This window comes from Molothrus ater, chromosome 13 (genome assembly GCF_012460135.2).
Source record: "Molothrus ater isolate BHLD 08-10-18 breed brown headed cowbird chromosome 13, BPBGC_Mater_1.1, whole genome shotgun sequence".
Lineage (NCBI taxonomy): Eukaryota > Metazoa > Chordata > Aves > Passeriformes > Icteridae > Molothrus > Molothrus ater.
In genome coordinates, this window is record NC_050490.2 from 11,422,064 (window position 1) to 11,444,608 (window position 22,545).

The 22,545-nt window shown below is 46.3% G+C and overlaps 1 protein-coding gene across 2 annotated transcripts; it reads left to right on the plus strand.

Moving 5' to 3' along the window:
- The first annotated feature begins 16,856 nt into the window (after window positions 1-16,856).
- Window positions 16,857-21,709, plus strand: MEX3B (mex-3 RNA binding family member B). Of its 2 annotated transcripts, XM_036389861.2 has the most exons (3): window positions 16,857-17,012; window positions 17,806-18,042; window positions 19,006-21,709. In XM_036389861.2, exons 2-3 carry the CDS (start codon window positions 17,808-17,810, stop codon window positions 20,418-20,420), a joined length of 1,650 nt encoding a protein of 549 aa, XP_036245754.1. In that variant the 5' UTR covers window positions 16,857-17,012; window positions 17,806-17,807; the 3' UTR covers window positions 20,421-21,709. The 2 variants fall into 2 exon arrangements, with proteins under 2 accessions (XP_036245754.1, XP_036245753.1); XM_036389860.2 differs by lacking the exon at window positions 16,857-17,012 and having other exon boundaries at window positions 17,245-18,042.
- Window positions 21,710-22,545: the final 836 nt, after the last annotated feature.

Genomic DNA, 22,545 nt, shown 5'->3' on the forward strand with positions numbered 1-22,545 from the left:
AGCCACGTATGAATGGTGCATGGGTATGTCCCATTTCTCCTGGAACCATCCAGCTGAAGGGAACTGTCAGTACCTCTCTGGGCCCTGGTGCCAGCTGGTAGTTTATGGGCATATTTATCTTCATTTGATACCACTTCCACCCTGCCCATCCTGTGGTTTTTGTTTGTTTCCTTGAGAAAAAGAGCCATTCCACAGTCTTGGGGGTTCTGCTGTTGCTGGTGTTTGGCAGTATAAAGAGTTAGAAGGGTCTGCAGAAGAGGCTGTCAGAGGAGTTAAGCTAATGATCCCCTAGTAATGATCCCCTAGTAATGATCCCTAGCAATCTTGACTTGGTTTGGCAGAGGAAGCAATTTAGGGAGTGAACTGCTTATTACAATGACCTTTACTGCATGTGTCTGTACTCAGTAATTGATACAGATTAGCCAGGAGTTAGTGTAGCATTTTATAATGGATTAATCCTGGAAAGCTGATTTTTTTTTTTCCTTGGGAGCAGCTCAGAACAAGTCTGTGGTTGCTGCAGGCTTCTGTGTTCTCTGTCCTCTGCAGCATCATCCCCTTAGAGCCACTCCCTGAGGGATCAGTGCATACAAAATCTCTGCAGGAGCCATGCACTATGGAATGGTACCTTTTAGCAGAAAATGCCCTCACAACAGAGGCAACCTAACTGTTTCAAGGGCAAAACAGCTGTGTTGTTTAGAATAAAAGGGGATCTTAATTTGTATGTGGCACATGTAAGCACACCGGGACAGGCACACACACGTTGTCCCAGGGGCAGCAGCAGCTCTCTGTGTGTGAGTGCTGATGTTCCTAGGAGTGCAAGCATGTACCAGCAGAGGGCACGCAGACTTCATTAAACGGGGACACGTGCTAATTAATAAATCTCAGAAGCAGGTAGGGATCTACCTGCATGTGTGTCATGCCCAGACAAAGTGCTCATTCAGCTGTGCAGAAACTGCCCCTTCCAACAGACTGGGCTTATCTGAAGCAGGCAGGAAGTGAGGGGGCATGAAGCATATGTTTGAAATTACATAATCCGTAGTCAAACTGTGATCATGTTTCATGTTCATGCTTAGTCAGACTGTGGCAGTGATTAGGGTTGACTAAACAGTTACTGTAGCTCCCATTTTTTCCATTGTGTGGCATCTGCTAGCTCTGTTCTTCGTTAAAGTCTCAATCCAGGCAAGTGACACCGAGTGTGGATCAGCCATAATGAACTAGAGAGATTCAGGGAGAGAGAGTCAGCAGTTTTTGTAATATATTAGCACAGGATTATTGGGAAATGTGAATTTAAAAGGAAGGCTATCTGCATTTTAGAAACTGAATCAAAGCTAAACTGTACAGTAGACTCCTCTGTTCTATCCTGCCTATGCGCTTGTAGTACATTCATAATCTTCATAAAGGAGAAAATGAATTGGTGAAATAGGCTGTTTTATGATAATATCCCATATGTTATCAGATTCATGCAGGCAGAATCACACTAATGAAGAGAAATTGCAGTTTATGTAGGGCTTGCAGGCCTCGCTGAGGCAGATTAACAGTGGCGAGGGCGAGAGGCAGCACAGCGCCTTGGCAGGCTGCCCGAGAGCTAATCAATGCAGATGGAGTCAAAGGGACTGCCAGCCTGATTCCCAACAGTTTCATCTGGGAGCAGGAATGACTGTATCCATCAGTGCTCCTTGATAAGACAGCCTTTAAGCTTGTGGTAAGAATGAAGCCGTTTGGGGAGGCAGAGCTGAGCAATACTAAAAGCGATGACTCCACATGCGGTGCAGGGGAGAGGTGGGTGTTTAATTTTAGCTGCTGACCTGATTTCATGCTGAATGACAAGTATCTATAGGAATCCTCAAGGGCCAATCAGTTGCTATGCTAGTGAAGCTTTTGGAGAAATGCATTTAATTTTATTCAAGTGATGCCTTTAAGGAAGCAATTATGATTTTAGCTCTCAGAAGTTCGGACTCCTTCAGGTTGATTTCAGCTAATGCTAAGCTGAACTTTCATGTTTCATGTTGCTGAAACTGAAGTCAAACTCAGTTGTTTATTTAACATGGCACATGCTAATGATGTGAAATATCCCAGTTTTCCTCTGCTGTTCAATCTTTTTCACCAATATAGGAGCAAACATGGTGCAGAAACAAAACAATTGATGTCCTTTTGCCATTTGCATGCACATCCTGTAATGAGGGTTAGAAAATAAAGGAACCACAGGGTCTTAACATCAAGGAACTCCTTTGCAGAGTGCTCTTCGTGCCTTTGTGCTTGAGGAAAGTGTACTTGTGGTGACCCAGGAGAGGGCTTTCATTTTTCAAGATGAAGACTGGCAAAGATCTCAGTCCACACATCATGAAGTCCCTTGTCATAGAAGACACTCATGAAAAAAATAGGAGAGTTGGGCCCACATGTGGGGCAGATGCTTCACTTTGCAGTGGTGATAGAATCCTGGCCACTAGGAACATTAGTCACTTGGAGCCCTTCCTTTGGGGTGGTGTGTTTCTGATCAAAAATGAAGGCTGCAGTCAGCCACGAGCTTGGACTCAAATTGTTCAGTATCATTGGATGTTTAAATATTAAGTAGTAGGGCTTTTAATACTGTTAATAATGTGGTAGGAGCTCAGTTGTTGTGTTCGTACTCTGTTCTGCTGCTGTTACTGGCTTATGTAGGGAAGGTGTGGATCCAGGTTTGGTTCATGCCCATCTTTCCACAGTCATATTGATTGATGTGAAAGTTCCTGTTTGGAGATCACTTTGCATTATTCCCTCCCCAGTTTTGACTTCAGTGAAAAATAGCTGGACCCAAATGCCAGGCTTTGTGCATGGGATTTGTTTGTTTTCTGTGGCTAGTTGCTGACTGGAACCTCATCTGCATGTTTGTGTTGGCTTTTTATTTTCACTTGTCTCTGAATCTGTCCAGTGATTAGTTTGTTGACAGATGGCTTTTCCCTTGAATAAGATACAGTGAGTAGATGTTCTGAATGTCCCAGAAGGGCTCTGGCATTTGTCCTCATGACAATGAGAAACACCCTGGCATTTTCTGCCTTCTCTGAATTTGCCTTTCATTTGTGTCTTGTATGGATTCCTCTAAGGATAAGGAAAGAAAAATGTTTAAATGTGGTTATGACAGGCAAAGTGACAGGTCAAAAAAGCCTTTTCCTCAGTATAAGGAAAAGGATTTTCTTGCAGTTTCTGTGAATTGCAGTTCACACTTCCTTGCTTCAGTGAATAAATGTGGGGTTTACCATTTTTTGAGGTAACAGCAAAAAGAAGGATAGATTTGATTCCACTTGCCTTGTTCCAACTGAGTTCTCATCCCTTGCACCCATGCAGATGGTTTGAGGCTCTGAGGTTACACAAGCAATGCAGGCACTGCAGTGGGAAGGCATCAGGGTTTTCACATGGATATAACAGGGTTTTCACATGGGAGCTGTGGGACATTTCCTTGGTCATGTGCAGGGAGAAAAGAATTTAATCCAACTCTGTCTCCAGTTTGAGATTGGAAATGCAGGGTTGGCATTTAAGGGAGAGGAGGAGCTCTCTCCCTGGTTGTCTCTGTGTTGCCCAGTCTTGAAATGGAACTGCTGAAATGCAATCACTCAAACACTCTGAAACCAGGCATCCCATGATGCTGGGACTGGTCCCTTCTCTAAAGTGAAACTATCTCAAAATTATAATACTTTATATAATCTCTTGATCAGCTTTCATGAAACAAAGGCTTCCCAAGAGCATCCTTCCTTCAACAGCTACAGGTGCAAAAGCCTCATCTGAGCAATGCACTTGCTGAGCCCCTGTGCTGCTGCAGCTGGGTGCTGGGGACACACTCACCCTTTTCCCCACCACAGGGATGTGCAGAAATCCACAAACCCAGCCTCTGCTCTTTCTTTTCCCCTGCACCAAAATCTTCAATTTTGTAGCATGTGAGTCAACTTGTAAAAATGACTCACGAGCTCATTCCAGCCTTCTGAATTGGGAGCCCAATTAAAATACTACTTGCAATGCATATATTGAAGAGAACGAAAAGTGTCTGTTCTGAGTGTCAGGCATTAGCACAGCATATCTGAAGGCCTGTCTTGAGCTAGTCTGATACTTGCCAGCAGGAAACCTGGTGTATAATTAGGATTCAGCTAACAGAAAAAAATGTTTTGAAAATCAACTCAGGTTAAAAAAAAATCTAATTAACTGTAAATTATATTAATCGTAAATGCATAAAAGTTTATTAATTTCAAAATGCCATTCTTGGATGGAATGGTTTATTTCTAAGATGCTAAAAAGGTGGTTTTTCTGCAGAGCTGCAACAGCTGGTGATGAGCTTCTCTTGTTGCTGGTTTGACTTCTGAGGGCATTGTCTGGGGTTTAACCTGGTGTCGTGTGGGCAGGTGCCCTTAGAGCTGCAGGGACAATTCTTCTCAGTCTCCATCTTTGGCCTTCAGGGAGCCTTTACATCAGGGCCAGCCAGTCTCTCTGACATTGCCACCCACGTACCAAAATGCTCCCTGGAAGCTGATCTCATGCAAGAAATGGCAGCAGCAGGACTGAGATCGAGTGCACAGCAGGTCAGAGCGTGACTCAGTGGAGTCAGGCCTGGCTTTCCTGGCACGTTTTCTTTTTGCTGAGGTGAGGGCTCAGTCAGGCTGCACATTGACATAGTCCCAGCATCAAGCTTAAATTCTGAATGATGTCCAAAATTAGGCATCATCCATGGCAGCACCACCTCAGCAGTCATGCAGAGATCTCCACTGAGACCATGGAGGTGGAAAATGTCGCCCCAGCTCAGCCAGGGTGATGTGTGTGCTGTGCACATGAGGCCCTGTGACTAACATACAAATCTGGCATATCAATCACAGCACTTCTGCCTCCAGGATGTTTCTGTGGCATTACTGTGAACCTTAGGGCAGGAAGGTGAGAACTGCAGCAAAAGGCAGGGAATCACCTGAGGAAAAGATGTTTCAGAGTGTCATTTTTCCTTTGTGTTAGCTCCTCAATCAGCCAGGTCCTCCTTTTCCCAGGCTGCTGTGTGGCTGGGGCAGAAGAGTGGTGGAATCCAGGAGCAGCACCTGCCCCAGGTTTCTCCCCTGGTCCCATACCACCACTGAAATAATTTATGCCCCATTTCCAGACAGTGGGTGTGAAATGGGAAGATCTGTAAGCCTGGTGGGACCACATTACCAACTTATGGATGAGCCAAAAAAACCCCCCATATTTCATTACTGGCAAAAAAAAACCACCTTAAATGGGAAGTGTTTCACTAAACAGCTATTCTGGTTTAAGTTCTTATTGAAAAGAAAACAATAACTAGTTACATGCTGCGGGAACTGCATCCACAGGAATATATTTTTCTTCAAGTCTAGAATTGTAAAGATGAAGAATGATCTTTGTTCTAGCAAAGTTTATGCAAATTAAATGTGCACGTATTGTAGCCACTTATCAGTATGTAAATAACATATATGAATAATTGCCAGTAGGTGGTAGTGTGTGTTTTTCAGATAGGTTTGTGACTTAGTACTGCAAGTGTTTCATGTTTGAGGTGACTTAGAAAGATCCTGTCACCTTTAATGTATGCTCTCAAACCATCATTGCTTTGAATTTAATCCCTGGTTTCCCTGATTGATTTGATAGTTTTGTTTCACAAACATCAGCCAATCTCGGAGAAACATATTTTGATTTTCCTTTTACACTTATGGACAAACCTAACTGGAAACATTTTGAAAAGTGCCAATTAGGGTGAGCCCAGAGAATTCAAATGCATGTCTTCATTGGAATGATTGGATTGCTCTCTAGTGTTTCATTTTAGGAGAAAAGCTTTTGATAAATAAATGCATTATTTTAGTGATTTATAATCTTAGAATTGCTCTGTCATAGAAGGTGTCTTGAGAATTCCTGGAAGGGCTCGCTGGAAAATGAGCAATTCAGTTACTGGGCATCAGATTCTCTTCAGTGCCACATCATGCTTTGTAGGGAAAGGAAAGAAGTGACCATTTAGAAAAGAGGAGGGGTTTTGCTGGAACCCATCACTTCCTTGGCTCCTGTGTTATTCCTTGCTGAGAGTAATCAATACAAAATCAATGCTGTGGCCCCAGTTCATCACACAGGAAGAGATGCCCACGCTCCCTCCTGTGTGTGCCTGGGTTGGTGCTGCTCCTTCCCCAGGTGAAGACCAGGCCACTCCTGCTCTCTTTTCCTGCCTTTGCAGAGTCTGGGAAGGGACTGCTTTCTTGTTTGGCAGAAGAAGGGGATGCCAGTGGTAAAGATTCTTTCTGTGGTGTTGCCTGCCAGGAAGCAAGGCAGAGGTCGGGAAAGGCGCTATAAATATTTCTGCAGTAACTCAAAGGCAGTGAGTGTTTTGGTTGACTTGTTTTTCCTGGGGTGTGTGAGACTGCTCTCCTCTGTGCAGGTGTCTGATTCATGTGAGGCTTCCTTTTTCTTTCTTTTCCTACTTGTTTCCTGCCTCTGCAATTGTTGCTTGCACTTGCAGCACTTTTACTCAGCCCGGCAGTCCCACAGAATGCAATTAGGTTATTTGTGCAAATGCTTTTCATCATGAATACGGTCTGCAGAGTCAGACCTTTTGCTTCTTCCTTCTGCTTCTAACCTGTCCCTCCCAAGTTTCCTTTCTCATTGTTTTTCCTTTCACTTATGTCTGCCTGCTGTTAGAGCAAGCTAGCAGAGAAGGAAGTGGGGGAGGGCTGTTTCTGCAGGGGTTTCAGTGCAAATAGCTGCATGGCTTATAATTTCTTGAGCAGATTAGGCTGTTCTTGGCATGCACTCAGGCTGAGAGAGACCTGCTTATTGCCAGGTGAAGTTACTGTGCTTGTGCCACCCGTGTCCACGAGCAGCACTGGCAGGAATTGCAGTGAATGTAAGGAATGGATCAGCACTTGGCCCTTCCCAGGAGCAGGGCTGATCCCAGAGCAGCTGTGCAGATGAGATCTGTGTCTGAGGTCAAACAGATCCCCACTGAGCTCAGAGAGCTGTGGCTGTCCTGCATGTAGAGGAAGGCTTGGGCATACTCACGGCCAAACCTCCAAATCAGAAATCTTCCATCTCTAAATGAGTCCTGGTTACACTTTATTGTAATTTGGTTTATATTTATTGCAATTTGTTTTATATTTATTGCATTTGTTTATTTACTTTTATGTATTTTTTTTTGTCTCAAAGTAATGCCTATCTCCAGTAATGAAAGAAAATGCAAAGTGATAGAATAGGTGTTGGAGGTGATCACACAAGCTTGCAGCCTGCTTCCAGTGCCAGGCAGCCCACAACCACTCTAGGACAGAGGTGAAATGTAGTTAACCTGCCCTGTTTGCCTTTCTGTGTTATCTGTTCTTAACCTGCTCCCTTGAGATCTAAGTTGACTGCGTAAGAGGTGGGATAAAATCTGATTTTGTGAACAAATAATTTTTATTGACTGGAAATGAATGATATCAAGTAAGCCATCCAAAGCTTGAGCCCATCTGGAAAATGCTGAGCTTAATATTTCTGTTCTGCTTTCTGTGGTTTAAATGGCAACTGCCGGAGGCAAACCCAAGTGAGAGACATGCATACTACCCACATGTGTGTCCTTTTATAAACATACCTGTGAGTAAACTGATAACAGAAAACAGATTAGTGAGAGTTGGTTTCATGCTTGGAGATTGAGTTTCATGAGAAATGTAGATTGAAGGGAGGAAATCTCAGGGTCGGAAGCTGGTTGTGTCGTGTGGAAGGCAAGAAACCACAAACTTGGTAGGAGAGAAGCGTTGCAGAAACGAGAATAGAGATGGTAATTTAGCAACTGAAATCAGAGATGCCAGAGACTTTTAAATTGTGTTTTATTTTTATGGACATAGTCCATCCTGGAGCAACAGGGTCTCTGGACCCTGAACATTTCTGTTTCTTCTTACTGGGTGCACTGTGTGTGGTGATAGGTCTCAGAAGTCCTTTGAGTTTTCTGTTTGGAACGAAGGAGAGGAGTGGGAGGCAGCTTTGCCTAAATGCACACAGTATATAATCTAGGAATGAATACACAATGAGAGCTAGATGGGACATTGTTCCTGGAATAAGACCAACACATCCATGCTTCAGTACTCTAAAGAGATAATCCTTCTCCAACTACATGTAACATGGGCTTGTGCTTAGAGATGTACCATATCCCAAACACACAGATTCCCTTGACTGTGGCTGAACTGTCTTTGTCCTGGTCTAGACAGTCCCAGTCTGAACCCAGTGCTAAGGAATTTCATCTGACTCTCAGAGTGCTTTCCCTTTGGATTCAGTTTTCCCTCTTGAGTCAACATGGTCTGTAGAAAACAGAAACAAAGACCTTGAGAATTGTTATTTCCATCTTCCTTTCAACATTTTCTTTCTGCTAGGAAGCAGGAAAAGCATGAGGATGACACACTTCAGTTCACACTCTCACTCCAGCTGCAAGAGCTGTAGAAGCTGGGGGCTTTGACAAGGCAGATGTGGTGAGGCTGAACTGGGACTTGTTCCATTACAACTTCCCTCTACAGCTGTGGGGAAAATCCTGACTGGGGAGCCTTCAACACTGATGGTGATGTGCAAGGCAGAAGCATGTGGACAAACCTCCAGCTCACTGGCTGGAAGAAGGAAAAAATAATTCTAGAAATCCCATCAACTTTTACCCAAGACCTTTGCTTCCTGGTGTTGACAGTGCAAGTTAAAGGTAAAATTGAAAGTTTGGGTTCTTTATCTGAAGTACTATTTTGACTGGGAGTTACTAAAAGGCAGTAAAAATGGATGCATATTATGCTTTTTTCAGAGTCCCTTTTTGATGATTGTCATTTGAGGGATGAGAATGTCCAATTTGCCACATTGCATAAAGTTATGGCAGCTGTTCCATATTGCTAGATTGGAAATTAAAATGGAGATCTATTTAAATTGTCTGACACTACCAGCAAGCTTGAAAGCAATGCTTTAAAACATAACTGAACTCTAATCTGGGTCCTGAGGGGTAGTCAGTAACATTAAAAGCAAATGTCTTTTTCCAAATGGCCTTTAACTACTTTGTGTCTTTTCCTTTTTGTTGCTAAATTCTGCTTTTCGTGGCAACCATTTGATGAAGTGAACAGAATTTCTGAGAATGTCAAAGACCAAATCCTAAGTGAGAACATTTCAGCAGGTCTAGTCTGTTATGATAATAAATATTTTCAGGAATGTTTAAGCTATGCTAACCTTTAAAAAAGAATGGCTCATATTTCTATTTTCTTTCTTCATAAATGTCCAGTGCCTGAAACTTCTTAACAGTTTCTTCATCTAAAGATAAGACTGAGTTTATCTTTACCTGGAAAAGGTAATGCAATCTCTTAGTTTAGGAATTTCTAGAACCTTTGCCTGTCAACACACAATCAAATCTAACTTTTGATCCTAGTGCTGCTGCTTTAGCAACACCAATTTTATATGACTAAAAAAACTCATAATACAGGAAATTGTTCTTTGAATCACGTGTAATTCCAGACCTGTGCTTCAGAACTCAGAATTATCCAGTTTGATTTGTTGTCACCATACAATGTTGGTTAAAAGCATTAATGTTTTTATCCAGTAATTCTTAATCCACAGAAAGAATGCACTGTTGACATCTCTGCAATTTTTTGTTGTCCTGAATATGCCAGTTCATCTCACTCATACTGGGCATTAATCACTAAATGTAGCATTGTGATGTGTTCAGGAAATATTTGAGGAGGCTTTAGAAAGGCACACCATTAAAAAAGAAACAAACAAGTCCAAGTAGATTGTGTTGTTCCTTGTGGGAAATTCACCTGTCTAAAGCTGAAATAAATATGTGACAGACTCTTGTGCTAAGGCACCTGCAATTCCACTGCTCCCTGTGTTCTGTTTTGCTTCCCACACATCCTGTAATGACAAAGGTACTCTGCTCTAAAATACCATTTGCAGTTCCAGGGGGGCATACTGGAAAGTATGAAGGGCACAACAGACCCTGGAAAGAGCAATGTGCTATTGATTAATCTGTCCACTGGATGAACTTTGGTAAAAACCTGCCTTTCCAAAATTCTGAAATAATCTGCATACAAATAATGGCAGAGTGAGTTCTCTCTGGAATTATATGACTACATAAATAAGCAGTTCTTCAGTGCAGCATGTGGTTTTCTAATTTCCAGTAAAATGGAATGAGTCACACATGACAACAGCACTGCCACTAACCAGTGTGGCGTGGCATCTGAAAAAGATAGCACTGGAAGGGTGTGAACTGCAGAGCAGATGATGGGGCTTGAAACGTCTTGTTTGCTTTGGCAGGGCAACCAAAATCTTGATGCTTTCCCACAATCTGCTCCAAGGATATAGGTTTTGCTGTGCTGTATCAGATTATTACCCTGGGAATTTGTGTGTCCTGCCTTTGCCAATGGACAGCTCTTGATGCTTCAGATAAAGATGAATGCCCGGACTCCCCACAGGGGAATTCCAAAGTTGGATGCTGTGTCTTCAAGTAGGGTTTACATTACTGCAGAATACCAGGGGAGGGTTTTTCTCTCTGGTACCAAATCTACTCAGGCAAAAAAAGGCCCAAGGCAGCTCCCAAGTGCAGGCTCACATACCATACAGGTTATTTATATGTAGGTACTTGTGTTGGTATGGGCCTTAGGCTGAGTTCACTCCAGAGGGAGACTCTAGTCATAGTCATGTCTTAGCACAGGCCCAGGATTTTCTTCCTCATGTCTGGAGAGTTTCTGTGCTTGGCAGCACAGCTGCACGGGAGCAAAGCATCCCATGGCTGCTGCTGCCATTGGACCCTGAGTCTGAGAGGAGGTCATGCAGAGTCTCGAAAGATGAAGGCCCAAATTAAAGGGATTGAAAGTAAAGCCCTTCCCTTTATTTTTGCACCTCTAGAACTGGGGATCAAATCTTTTGGTGTTAATAAATTAGAAACTCAGAAAATGTTCAGTTCAAAAGCAAGATGGAAATGACCTAGCACTTGGCCACTGTTACAGGGCATTAAGGTTGTCAACTTCATAGTCATGAGTGACTCCTGCCTTTTTGGATCTATTATATGAAAGTGGTGTCAGACACTTTTCACTTTGAATGTTTCTCTGAAGGAATATTTGTTAAAGGAGGGGTGGCAAAAGGATGCAAGTAATTATTTGTCTTCTCCTGGCATATCCCCAAACACAGCCATATTTAGGCAGAGTTAATGGTGATGTTCTTGGTGCCCAACATTACATTTTCATTGGTTTATGCTGCCTCCTCCTGTCAGTATTGTCCACAGAAAGGGCTCAGGGAGTGCAGTAGTTTAAGCTGCATCCTGTAGATGGAGATTTGCTGTGACAGAAATGCCTGCTGTCCTGGCAGTCTCTCACATCTGCTGGAGGCAAAAGAGTATGTCAAACAATAACTCAGCCAGCAGATGTGGTTCTGTAGGGACAGTGGTGTCTGTGGTACGAAAATTCCCTCCCAAAATCCAGATCTGTGGGGACAGTAAGCGTCTGTGTCAGTGACAACTTTATAGCATCTGCTGGGACAGTAATGCCTGTGATGGGTAAATGCATCTCTGCATCTGCTGGGTCAGTCAGAGAGAGATGTATTGTATATATCCAGTTCTACATGTGAAAATCTCCTTCTCTTTAGTTCGGGGGATTTGTTTGATTCCCTTTCCCACAGAGTTAATAAGAATGATTTTATGTAAGAAGAGCTGAAGGTATTTGTGAGTCTTTTGCACGTAGGACAGACACTGCCACATTTCAGCTGCCAAGAAATGCTGCTACATTTTCTCCTACCATGGTATTAATCATTAATGGCTTTGTTCTCAATGAACAGCCTGAGTATCTTCAATGATGCTCTTGTGAGTGCTAATGCTTTGTGGTTGCAGTGAGAGCATCACATGAGAAATGTGTTTGTTCAGAGAGGAGGAGATGCACCACAAACACAGCATTCTGACCCAGACCAGATTTCAAATATTCCTAAGGACAGGTGTGCACAGATAAAGACTTTTAATTTGGCCTCATCTCTAGGTTAAGCACTGGACTCATGTGAGGAAGGATTGCACTGGGGACCGTCAATTTTCCAGCAGCAGCAACTCCATTCAGATGTCAGGGTATTTTGCTACAACAAAGGCTGATGTTGACATTTTTTCTTGGATAGAGACAGATGCAAGAGCTTCTGCCTCAAGGTTATCCATTATACTGTATATTAACTAGATGTTTTAACACAGGGTTTCCTGCAGAGACAGCAGTGAATGATGATTAATACTTATCAATTAAAATCTAATCTTTTTCCTATGCGTATTTATATGCTGAACTTCAACCTACAAAGCAATTCTGTGACAGGAATTAGATATTCTTTTGTTGGAGAGCACTGGTATTATGGTCAGGGATGTATTATTCACTCGTTTATTATGAGTATTGCGTTTGTGCCTGGTTTTTGCCTAGGCATTGTATATAAACATAGTCTCTGTGAAAAGGAGTTTATAAACAATTACCATTAAAGGGACAATTATTTTCTCTTTCTTCATGTATCAGCTCTGAGTAGGAGGTGAGGGATGGAGGAGAGAGGAAGCAAAGGTTGTACATGTTTTATGGCCATAATTATAATTAACTATTTGAGAGATTAAAATTATATTAAATTTTAATTATAATTTACTATTTCAGAGATTAGAACTGATTAAAAAAGACTCAAGGTCATGAGGTACCTCACAGATCTATGAGTTATCTAGCTCAGTCTAAACAGATATAAATATATATACAGATATACATCTTCCCTTTTTTTTTTTTTCCTTTTTAACCCAGCCCAGTTGAGCAGGCAGTGCCCACGAGTGCGGTGGGTGCCTCGCAGCCCGGAGACGCCGGCGCTGCACCGCAGCCGCAGAGCTGGCCCACGGGCCATGGTAACAAAGAGCTCCAATCCCGCAGCCGCGCAGCGGGAGCGCTCCACTGGGAGAGGAGAGGGAGAGGGAGAGGGAGAGGGAGAGGGAGAGCTGCTCGCGGGAGCAGACGGGAAGGATGGGCTCCAAACACGTCGTGTGAGAGCAAAGGAGAGGCAGAAGGGATTTTCATTTCAAACTCTGTTTGGCACGGTTGTTAAATACCACTCCATTCAGATACACTGCGCGATAACCCTGCTTCACAAACGAGAGGCAGGGCGGAACAATAACTGAAGGAGGCCACTCACAACCCTGGTGGAGAGCCTTAAAGTGGGCAGGTGATCTGGCTGGTTAGTTCTGATTTATTACAAAGGCATCTTTACGCTTTTTGAATTCCCTTCCATCACTCGTGTTAAACAAAACTGCATTCTTATAAGGCACTTCATCCCCTCCATGCCTGCACATGCTCATCGCTCGCGTCACACTACCAGCAAAGGCATATGAAAGAAGTGCAGTTATGTGATGCCTATTACAAAAATCTTTTTTGTTTTATTATATTGGAAACAAGCACTTCAGTAAAGCTGCTAGGACTGGTTCAGGTTTACAGTACTGTATCAACATTTTCAGAGACTGATGGTGACTCTTAAAGGTGTGAGACTTTTTCTGGTTTGCAGCAAAATTGCTTTTCACGACTTGTCCCAGAAGATCTTTGTTTATAAAAAAATATTTTGCAAATGAATTCTGTAGCAGGGAGAGGTGTGGAATTATGGGAATGAAAGTGCTTGTGGAAACATCATCTTCCCATTTTGAAGTTTTTGATGTGACATTCCTTATCACAAGGGAAAGAGGCACTTCTGCAGCTTCCCTATCCCTGAGCTTCCTACCAGCTCAGAGAGGCATCACAAAGCCACTCACTACTCAATCTCCATTTCATTCCTTGTTGTTTATTAACACAACCCTACTGTTGTGAGAGCTTGGCCCATCCCTTAGTAAAAGCCTTCAAAGTGGCTGGAACAACTGGTGAAAAAAATGATAAACATTTTCAGCTGAAATTGGTCAGATTATGGATGAGTTGTTTATAAACATCTCGTCCAGAACTGTCAAGAGGTGGAGCTGACATCATTGGAAGATGATAAATTCTGACACGGTGCTCTGAGATTTCACTGCCACCGAATGTAGGTTAATATGGGATTCAATAGGAAATCTGCCTTGTGTATTGCTGCATATTACAGGAAACGAAGGAACTTGTCATTTGTCTGCAGATTGCTAATTGCAGTTTATTGCACATGCAAAAGGTTAATTTGGGTATGTTATCACAGTAATCACATGCACTGCCTCAGATTAAACCATACCCCTACAGTAACTGATGAGCTGGCCTGTGGGATTTGGGTCATTATTTTGTAATATTATGGCAAATAAGAATTTTGAGTAAATGCTGTAAGAGTGGGCAGCAGTGTCTTTAAGTGCAAAAAAAACAGAGTTACAAGTCTCTGGTATGAAATACTTTCCCTTAACCCTTAATTAAATTATTCCCTGGGATGCATGTAATTTATTCTTTGTGATAATTGAAAACAGAAGACTCATCTATTCTAAATGAAAATTATATCCTATTCTTATTATTGTTAATGCTTTGTATTTAGAGGAGTATTTAAAGAGCTGAGATGAATTCATGACCTCTTCATGCTAGGTGCTGTATATATACACACAGTAAGCTCACTGCCCCAAAGACCTTACACTTTAATTAAATAAAGGTTGGAGGAAGGAAGTTTTATTACTTCTGTCACAAATGGGAAATGATAACAGAGAGAAACTAAAAGGACTGAGAATTACACTCCTCCTGCACCGAGTCCTGTATTTGCCTGTAATATATCCTCCCTTCCTGCTTTTGTTAAGTTGCTGTAAATTGCTAGGTGGATGGTTGGTCTCTCCCCCAGAGATGGAGTTTAATTCTGTGCATGTTTCAAGGTTTTATGGAACGAAAGGCTTTCTGGAGATAGATAACACTTTAATTTAGACCTGATTAAGTTATTCTGAAGCAATACTTTTGTGGAGGGAGTAGATTTGTACAAATCTGGTGCATGTTTATTGTTGCCATATGAACCTACTGCTGCATAGCTGCTGTGCTCCCCAGGGGCTGCGCTCTTGGCGCATGGGGGTTTTAAGGTACACCAGTATAACTTTTTAATTGTTATTATTCCCTCTAGTTTGCTCTTAAACGTCTTCCAAAATAGTAAAAAAGTAATAGTGCTTGAGATGTTGGAGCATTCCTCAGGATTCATGGGGCTCTTGGAACACCAGTGCAGGCTTAGTCTCCCAGAAATGCATCTTCTCTCCCTGCTCCCTGGAAGTACCGTGCTCATTCTGAAGTGCATTTGAAGCATTTTTAATTGGAGCTTCTAGCTTAACATTAAAAATAAAGCCAGCTCTGCCTGGAATCTTGCTTTGGGAAATTTTTCTATAGAGGAACATAAACCTGAGGATAACTGGTTTCCCTTTTTCTCCTTGTTCAGTACAGTATAGTGACCTGTTTCAGCAGATGGGCTAGGAAAGGGAAGGAAGAAAAAAATGGACAATTCAAGCGAAGAAGCAAAACAAAGAACAGGTAAAATCCAAGCACAACCCAACTCCTCATATCCTTGCATTTCATTACTTATGACTGTCACTTTTGGACTCCAACAACACTAATTCCCTACACTGATGTGTCTTTCCCTCATCTCATCCCTGTCCTTTCCTGCCCTGCCTGGTAAATGGGTACAGTGAGGTTCTGTCTCACAGATTTTAGACTCGTTGAACTGAAAAAATTGCAAAGAATCAGACTTTAAAAAAATATTATTTTATTTAATAACAAATAGTATTTTTTTGTTGCTATAAGTTTTATGGATCCTTGAGCACTTATAAGTGACCTCTTGTTTACCCTATGGAAAACAGCCCTGCTGCCTATGCAAGTAAATCTGTAGAATAAGTAATCTTTTAAATATGAAACCTCAGTTTCCTTAGTTGATGGGACAAGCTCAGCACTTAGGAAAGCACATCACCAGTGTGTACCCTTGCTGGAAAACAATCCACTGGAGCTTTGTTATACAACATTCAAACATCCTGGCGAGTTGACAGTAATTTGCAATAAACACTGCATGTAAACAATTACCTGTGACTTGTTACACTTGTTTGTACAGACAGCTGGCTAAACAGATCTGGGTGCACTTGTCTGTCCCTGTCACACCTGATACTGGAAAACAATTGCTTGTTATATGATTACTCTGAAAAAATCAGGGTTTTGTACCTGACAGCTGGCAAGGACTGAGTATGGATGCTTACAGACGGAAAAGTGCCAGAGCAATCAAATTTGATGGCGGTGTTTTTATGACAACGGTGAGGCCACTTTCATGTCTAATCCTCCCATCAAGGGAGGTCTTTGTGACAGAGTACTTGACAAAAAAACCCCACTTTTGGTGGCTGAAGGGTCCTGTGCTGGTAGAGGTGAAAGAAAGTAATTTGGTCATACAAGGTCCAAGAAGAGGCAGAGGTGCTTTATTTTCCAGTGGTTTAGCAAGGCGGAGTAAGATGCCGGTGATGTTACGCTGGAGCAGCTGTGCGGGAGGCGTTCCCACCCTTCGGGCTCTTTACGAGCGGACCGCGGTGTCAGGGCGCTCCGGCAGGCACCGGGACACGGCTGCGCTCGGGTCACGGCCCTCACCCCGCGCCCGGGGCGCGCCGAGCCGGGCTGGGCGGGGCCGCGGCTCCCGCCGGGGCTGCAGCGCCCGCGGGGCGGAACGGGAAGCGCCTCCGCAGGCGCAGCACGGGCTCGGGGCGGCGGAGCGGGCTGTGAGGGCCCGGGCGGAGCGGGCCGTGAGGGCTCAGCCCGTCCCGCCCCGGCCGCGGCCCCGCGCGGGCGCACTGCGCGCGCCGGGGGAGGGAGGGAAGGAGGGGCGCGCAGGCGCGGGGCGCGCGCCGGGCGGGGCCGCGCGGGAGCCGGCGGGGGGTTCCGCGCGCCCGCGGCCGCCGCCCGCGGGGCCGGTGAAGGGGCGGCGGCGCTGCCGGCGCGGGGTCGGGGCCGGTGCGGGGGCGGTGCCGGGGGCTCTGCGGCGCTGCCGGCGAGCGGCGGCGCTGCCGCTCCCGAACCCGACGGCGCACAAAGGGCACCCCCCCACACCCCGAACCAACCCCCCCGCCGCAAAAACGCACCCCAAGCGCGGCCCCCTCCGCCGGCGCTCAGGTGGGGCTGGCGGCGGGCGCTCGGGGGCGCGGGGCTTGGGGGGGGTGGGGGGAGCGGCGGCCGGCGGGCCGGGGCCCGGCATTGTTCGGCAGCCGACAACAAAGAGCGGGGCCGGGCCGGGCCGGGCCGGGGGGGGCAGCGCCGGCCCCTCCGCGCCGCCCCGGCCAATCGCGGTGCGCGGCGGCGGCGCGCGGTGACTGCGAGCGGCGCTTACGCTGCGGCGCCCGGCGCGGCCCCCGCTCCCCGCCCCGCGCCCGCCCGCCTCTCCAGAGCCGTCTGGCTGCAGCAGAGCCTCAGACAGAGGAGGGGAGAGGAGGAAAAAAAAAACGCTGAGTGAGTGGAGTGGAGCCTGGGAGGGGCTCCTTAAAGAAACGCTGCCGCCGCTTGGCATTGTGGCCGGCGAGGAACTCGAGGGGGGGAAGCCATCGGAGCTCCTCTCGCTTATCCTCTTCCCACCCCCCCCACCCCACCCCCAGCCGACAAAAAAAAAAAAAAAGGAAAAAAAAAAAAAGCCAACCGAAAAAACCTCGGGGGGGAGTCGTGGGGGGGTCCTGAGAACATCTTATAAACCGGATTGCACTGAGAGGAGGAAAAAAAAAGCAAAAAAGATACAAAATATACAAGCAAAAGGCAACAATTCCCCGGTCTCCAGCAGTCGCCCACCCTCCCTTCCTTTCTCTCCTGCTGGCCATCTGCCTTGGGTTCTCCTTTGTGTCTGATCTCTTACTACTGAGCCGAGCGCAGGCGGAGGGTGCACCACACACAGGGACTATGCCCAGCTCGCTTTTTGCAGACATGGAGAGGAACGGGAGCGGCGGCGGCGGCGGTGGTGGTGGTGGTGGCGGGGGAGAGACCCTGGATGACCAAAGAGCCCTTCAGATCGCCCTGGATCAGCTCTCCCTGCTGGGGCTGGACAACGACGAGACGGGCTCCATTTACGACAACGAGCCTCGGAAAAAGAGCGTGAACATGACTGAATGCGTGCCGGTGCCCAGCTCGGAACATGTCGCTGAGATAGTGGGGAGACAAGGTGGGTGCCTGCATGCGAGGGGGTGTGGGGGCGCGGGTCTCCCCTCCGCGCTGCCGGGCGGGCGGCTCAGATGCGACACTGGCCATTCCCAGGAACGCTGCAGCCGTGCGGCGGTGGCCAGTGCCGGCTTCCCCCAGACAAAGAAAGTGCAGCGGCAGACGTGATGTTTCCGAGGAGTGTTATGCATCAGTTTCGAGATGCACTTTCAGCTGCCGGGTTGGAGAAAAAAATCAGGAAATAATAAAAATCTGTCCTTTCCTCCGGCTGCAAAAGTTAAGATTTGCAAGAGGAAACGGGAGGAAAATGGGACCTCCGTGCTTTTCCCCCTCCACCACCCCAAAGTTAGAAATCGTGGATTATTTTTTTTAAGGAAGAGAAATGGAGTGGAGAAGTGGAACAATGGGGTTGGAATAAAGCATCCGCAGTGGGGAATATGGCTCATTCGGTACAGCCTCTGCTCCTCACCTTAAGAACTGATTTTATTTTTCCAAAAGCAAAGTGCTGAGCAGGAATGTGGGCTGGCGGGTGTGTTGATTTGTGAGGGCTGCTTGCATTTTATTTATTTTTTTTTCTGGCGGTGCAGTTTTCCTGCACGCTTTTTTTTTTTTTTTAATTTTTTTTTGTCGCTCCTTTTTCTTATTTCCCCCCCTGTGTTACCGACCCTGTGAACTGCACGTTGGTAGTTTTGGGGCAGTTTGCATGGCAGATGTGTCGGTGGCCACTTGCGATGCCTTTGGGCGTGTGCCAGGGCTGTGGGCTGACATTACTTTACACCGTGACCGAGGCTCCCGGACGAGATGCCAGCGATCACCTGGGGTTGGGGGCAATGTGTTTCTCGGGTGGGTGTGTATTTTTTTTCCCCTCCCTAGCTGCACCCAAACAATGGGTTGTAACCGGTTCTCCCCCACCACCTCCCCTTCCTCCCCCTCCCCTTCGCCCTCCATCTCCGCATCTCGTTCCCAGGTTGTAAAATCAAAGCTCTGCGGGCAAAGACCAACACCTACATCAAGACCCCGGTTCGCGGGGAGGAGCCGCTCTTTGTTGTGACGGGCAGAAAGGAAGATGTGGCCATGGCCCGCAGGGAGATCATCTCTGCGGCCGAGCACTTCTCCATGATCCGAGCCTCGCGGAACAAGAACACAGCCCTGAACGGCACCGTTCCCGGCCCCCCGAACCTGCCCGGCCAAACCACCATCCAGGTGCGGGTGCCTTATCGCGTGGTGGGCTTGGTCGTGGGGCCCAAGGGGGCGACCATCAAGCGCATCCAGCAGCAGACGCACACGTACATCGTGACCCCGAGCCGGGACAAGGAGCCGGTCTTTGAGGTGACAGGCATGCCAGAGAACGTGGACCGGGCCCGGGAGGAGATCGAGGCGCACATCGCCATGCGCACCGGCGGCATCATCGAGCTGACGGACGAGAACGACTTCCACGCCAACGGCACGGACGTGGGCTTCGAGCTGAACGGCACGGGCAGCCTCTGGAGCAAGCCCACGCCGCCCAGCATCACACCCACCCCGGGCCGCAAGCCCTTCTGCAACTACCGCAACGACAGCTCCAGCTCGCTGGGCAGCGCCTCCACCGACTCCTACTTCGGGGGCGGCACCGGGGGGGGCGGCAGCGCCCGCCTGGCCGACTACAGCCCCCCGAGCCCGGCGCTGAGCTTCTCGCACAACGGCAACAACAACAACAACAGCGCCAACGGCTACGTGTACGGCGGGGGCGGCGGCGACGTCCTCTCCTCCCCGGACTGCTGCTCCGAGCTGCCCTTCGACTCGCCGCCCGGCTTCGACCTGGCGCCCGCCCCGCCGCCCGGGGCCGCCCTCCTCTGGCCGCAGTTCGAGCGCGGCCCCGCCGCGCCGCCCTCGCCCGCGCCCTCGCCTGCCGCCGCCGCCGCCTTCCCGGGCGCCGCGCCCGCCAATGCCAACCTGGCGCTGCTGGTGAGCGGCCCCCGGCGCGGCGCCGCCCCGCCCCCGGCGCGGCTCTCCCCGCCCCTGCACGGCAGCGCGGCCGGCACCGAGCACCCGCTGGCGCGCCGGGTGCGCAGCGACCCCGGCGGGCGGCTGCTGGCCGCCTCCTACCCGCTGTACGCCAACGGGCTGGGCGCCCACCTGCCCGGGCTGCCCTCCGACTCCTCCGCCTCCTCGTCCTCCTCCTCCAGCTCCTCGTCCAGCTCCTCCTGCTCTTCCTCTGGCGTGCGGCGGAAGGGCAGCCGCGACTGCTCGGTGTGCTTCGAGAGCGAGGTGATCGCGGCGCTGGTGCCCTGCGGCCACAACCTCTTCTGCATGGAGTGCGCCAACCGCATTTGCGAGAAGACGGAGCCGCAGTGCCCCGTGTGCCACAGCGCCGTCACCCAGGCCATCCGCATCTTCTCCTGAGCGCCGCGGGCCGGGGGCACGAACCGGGGGGGCCGGCGGGGCCGGGGCCGCCGCACGCCGAGGGGCGCGGGCAGCGGCCGAGGGAGGGCTGGGGGGTGGTGTGACAGCGGGTGCATGCTATAAATAATAACGGGCGACTCCATTCTAGTGCTAGGCTAGTTTTTACACTGTACTTTAATACGAAGCTTCCAAAACTCCCCTTTTTTATAAACAAACAAACAGAAAAAAAGAAAAAAAAAAACAGAAAAAAAAATTGAAAGTAGAAGATGCTTATGATGATGACAATGGTGTGTGGACTGTTAGTAAAACGTGCTGGTAGTTCTAGGATGCTTATTACAAAATAATTAAATCTATGGGTGGATACTTTTCTGAATGTTCTTGAAAGGGCAAGAAGTTCCTGTGAAAAACCATGATACTGCAGCTTTATCAGACTTTTAAAAAGAAAAAAGAAAAAAAAAACCAACAAAACTGTAACATATCTCTTATATATATTAAAAACGTTTAAAGGTTTTAAAGATAAATTGCATTAATACAGATTGAAGTATTTTATTCTTTTTTGACTTGAAAAATTATATTTCATATTGCAAAGATGTTTACAAGTATTTTAATTTAAGTTCAGTGAACTTTTTGTAGCTGGGTTAAATCTTTTTTATTTTAGTATGGCCTTATGGCAAAGAACACTGTATTATTTTAATATCACACAATTGTGAACGGAATTACAAACCATAAAATGTGTAATGCTTTGAACAGTATTCTGTTGGGATGGAGATTTTATAGGTTCAGAAAAAAATCTTTTAAATCTGCTTCACCCAGCATATTTTCTATTCAGTGATATAAAGCATATTTTATTCTATATTATTACAAAAATGGAAATGTATAAACATATGTCAAAAGGAACTGTTGAAGCTTTCTAACATTTGTATAAATAGAATTCAGTGGAAATTACAAAAATTCTGTTGCACCACTATAGTTTTAGTATTTCTATTTTAATACATTTGTTTACCACTTGTTTATGTATATGTAGGTGACGTTACTTGAGCTTAAATGTACTTTACTGAGCAAAGTTTAAAAACAAAGTATATTTTATTTTATGATAAAGGGCCTTTAACCTCATGGTCAAATACTAATATTATATTTGCTGAGACAAGATTTGAAATTGTATCAAGAGTTTTATTTTTCTGACATTTAAAGTTCTACATAATAAAAGTAAAACTTAAGTAATGGTGCTACTTCATGTTTTTTTAAGTATTTCTATATAAATAAAATAAAATATTACAGAAAAAAAGGTACTCTGTGTGGTGATTTGATTTCATGTGCTGAGAGTTTTTTCTGGAATTTTTGTTTCCTGCTTGTATCAGTGAAACATGTTGGGAGTTTAAACTGTGTCATGCTAATGTTGCTGGAACTTGTGCAGGCTTCCAGAATAATCCTGCCAGCTATCATACCTTATAACATGTTTTTAATGAAAAAAAAAATGAGTTTTTTAATATGTGTTATATTGCTGGGGTTTTCCACAGCACAAAGTCCTATTTTTTTTTAATAATTTCTAGTCATGAAAAGTACTTGGGTTTGTGTGAATTGTTACTTTTGGCAGACAAAGCATAGGAAGTAGGAAACTGAAAAGCAGCTGAAGAAGGGAGCAGGGGAGGCTCCTTTGTTGCCCTGTGCTGATGGAGGCTCTGGTCCCTGCTGTGCCCAGGGACCTCAGGACTGCATCCCAAACTTGGCACTTCTGGAGCAGAGCAAGGGCTGCAGTAGCCTCCCTGAGTCCTTGACAGTGGTATTTGGCCCATGTGGCTGGGCTAATTGGTGTTGACAAGCTGATTTGAATAACATATTTACTGCCCTGTAAGGTTGTTTTGGCATTGCTGGTGCCTGCAGTGGCGTTGGGGCGAGGGACGCTCGGCTGAGCCCACGGACACACCAAACAAGCCCTGCAGGGCTTGTGCTGCTCGGTGCAGTCCATGGGAGCGAAGTGGCTGTTGGCTGATGCGTGTTAGAGCAGATTGCAGAAGGTGCTGCACATCCCTAAATGTTTCTCTTAGAGCTTCCATCGCCCTTTTCAGTGGGTGAGAGAAAACAACAAAGGAAACGCAGAGTGTGTAGCATATTTCATTTGCCTTAC

Excerpts from the sequence above, each read along its gene's own strand:
- MEX3B (XM_036389860.2), top strand. The coding sequence starts at position 17,784 with ATGCCCAGCTCGCTTTTTGCAGACATGGAGAGGAACGGGAGCGGCGGC. Across the intron at positions 18,043-19,005 it reads TGAGATAGTGGGGAGACAAG|GTTGTAAAATCAAAGCTCTG; the intron begins GTGGGTGCCTGC and ends TCTCGTTCCCAG.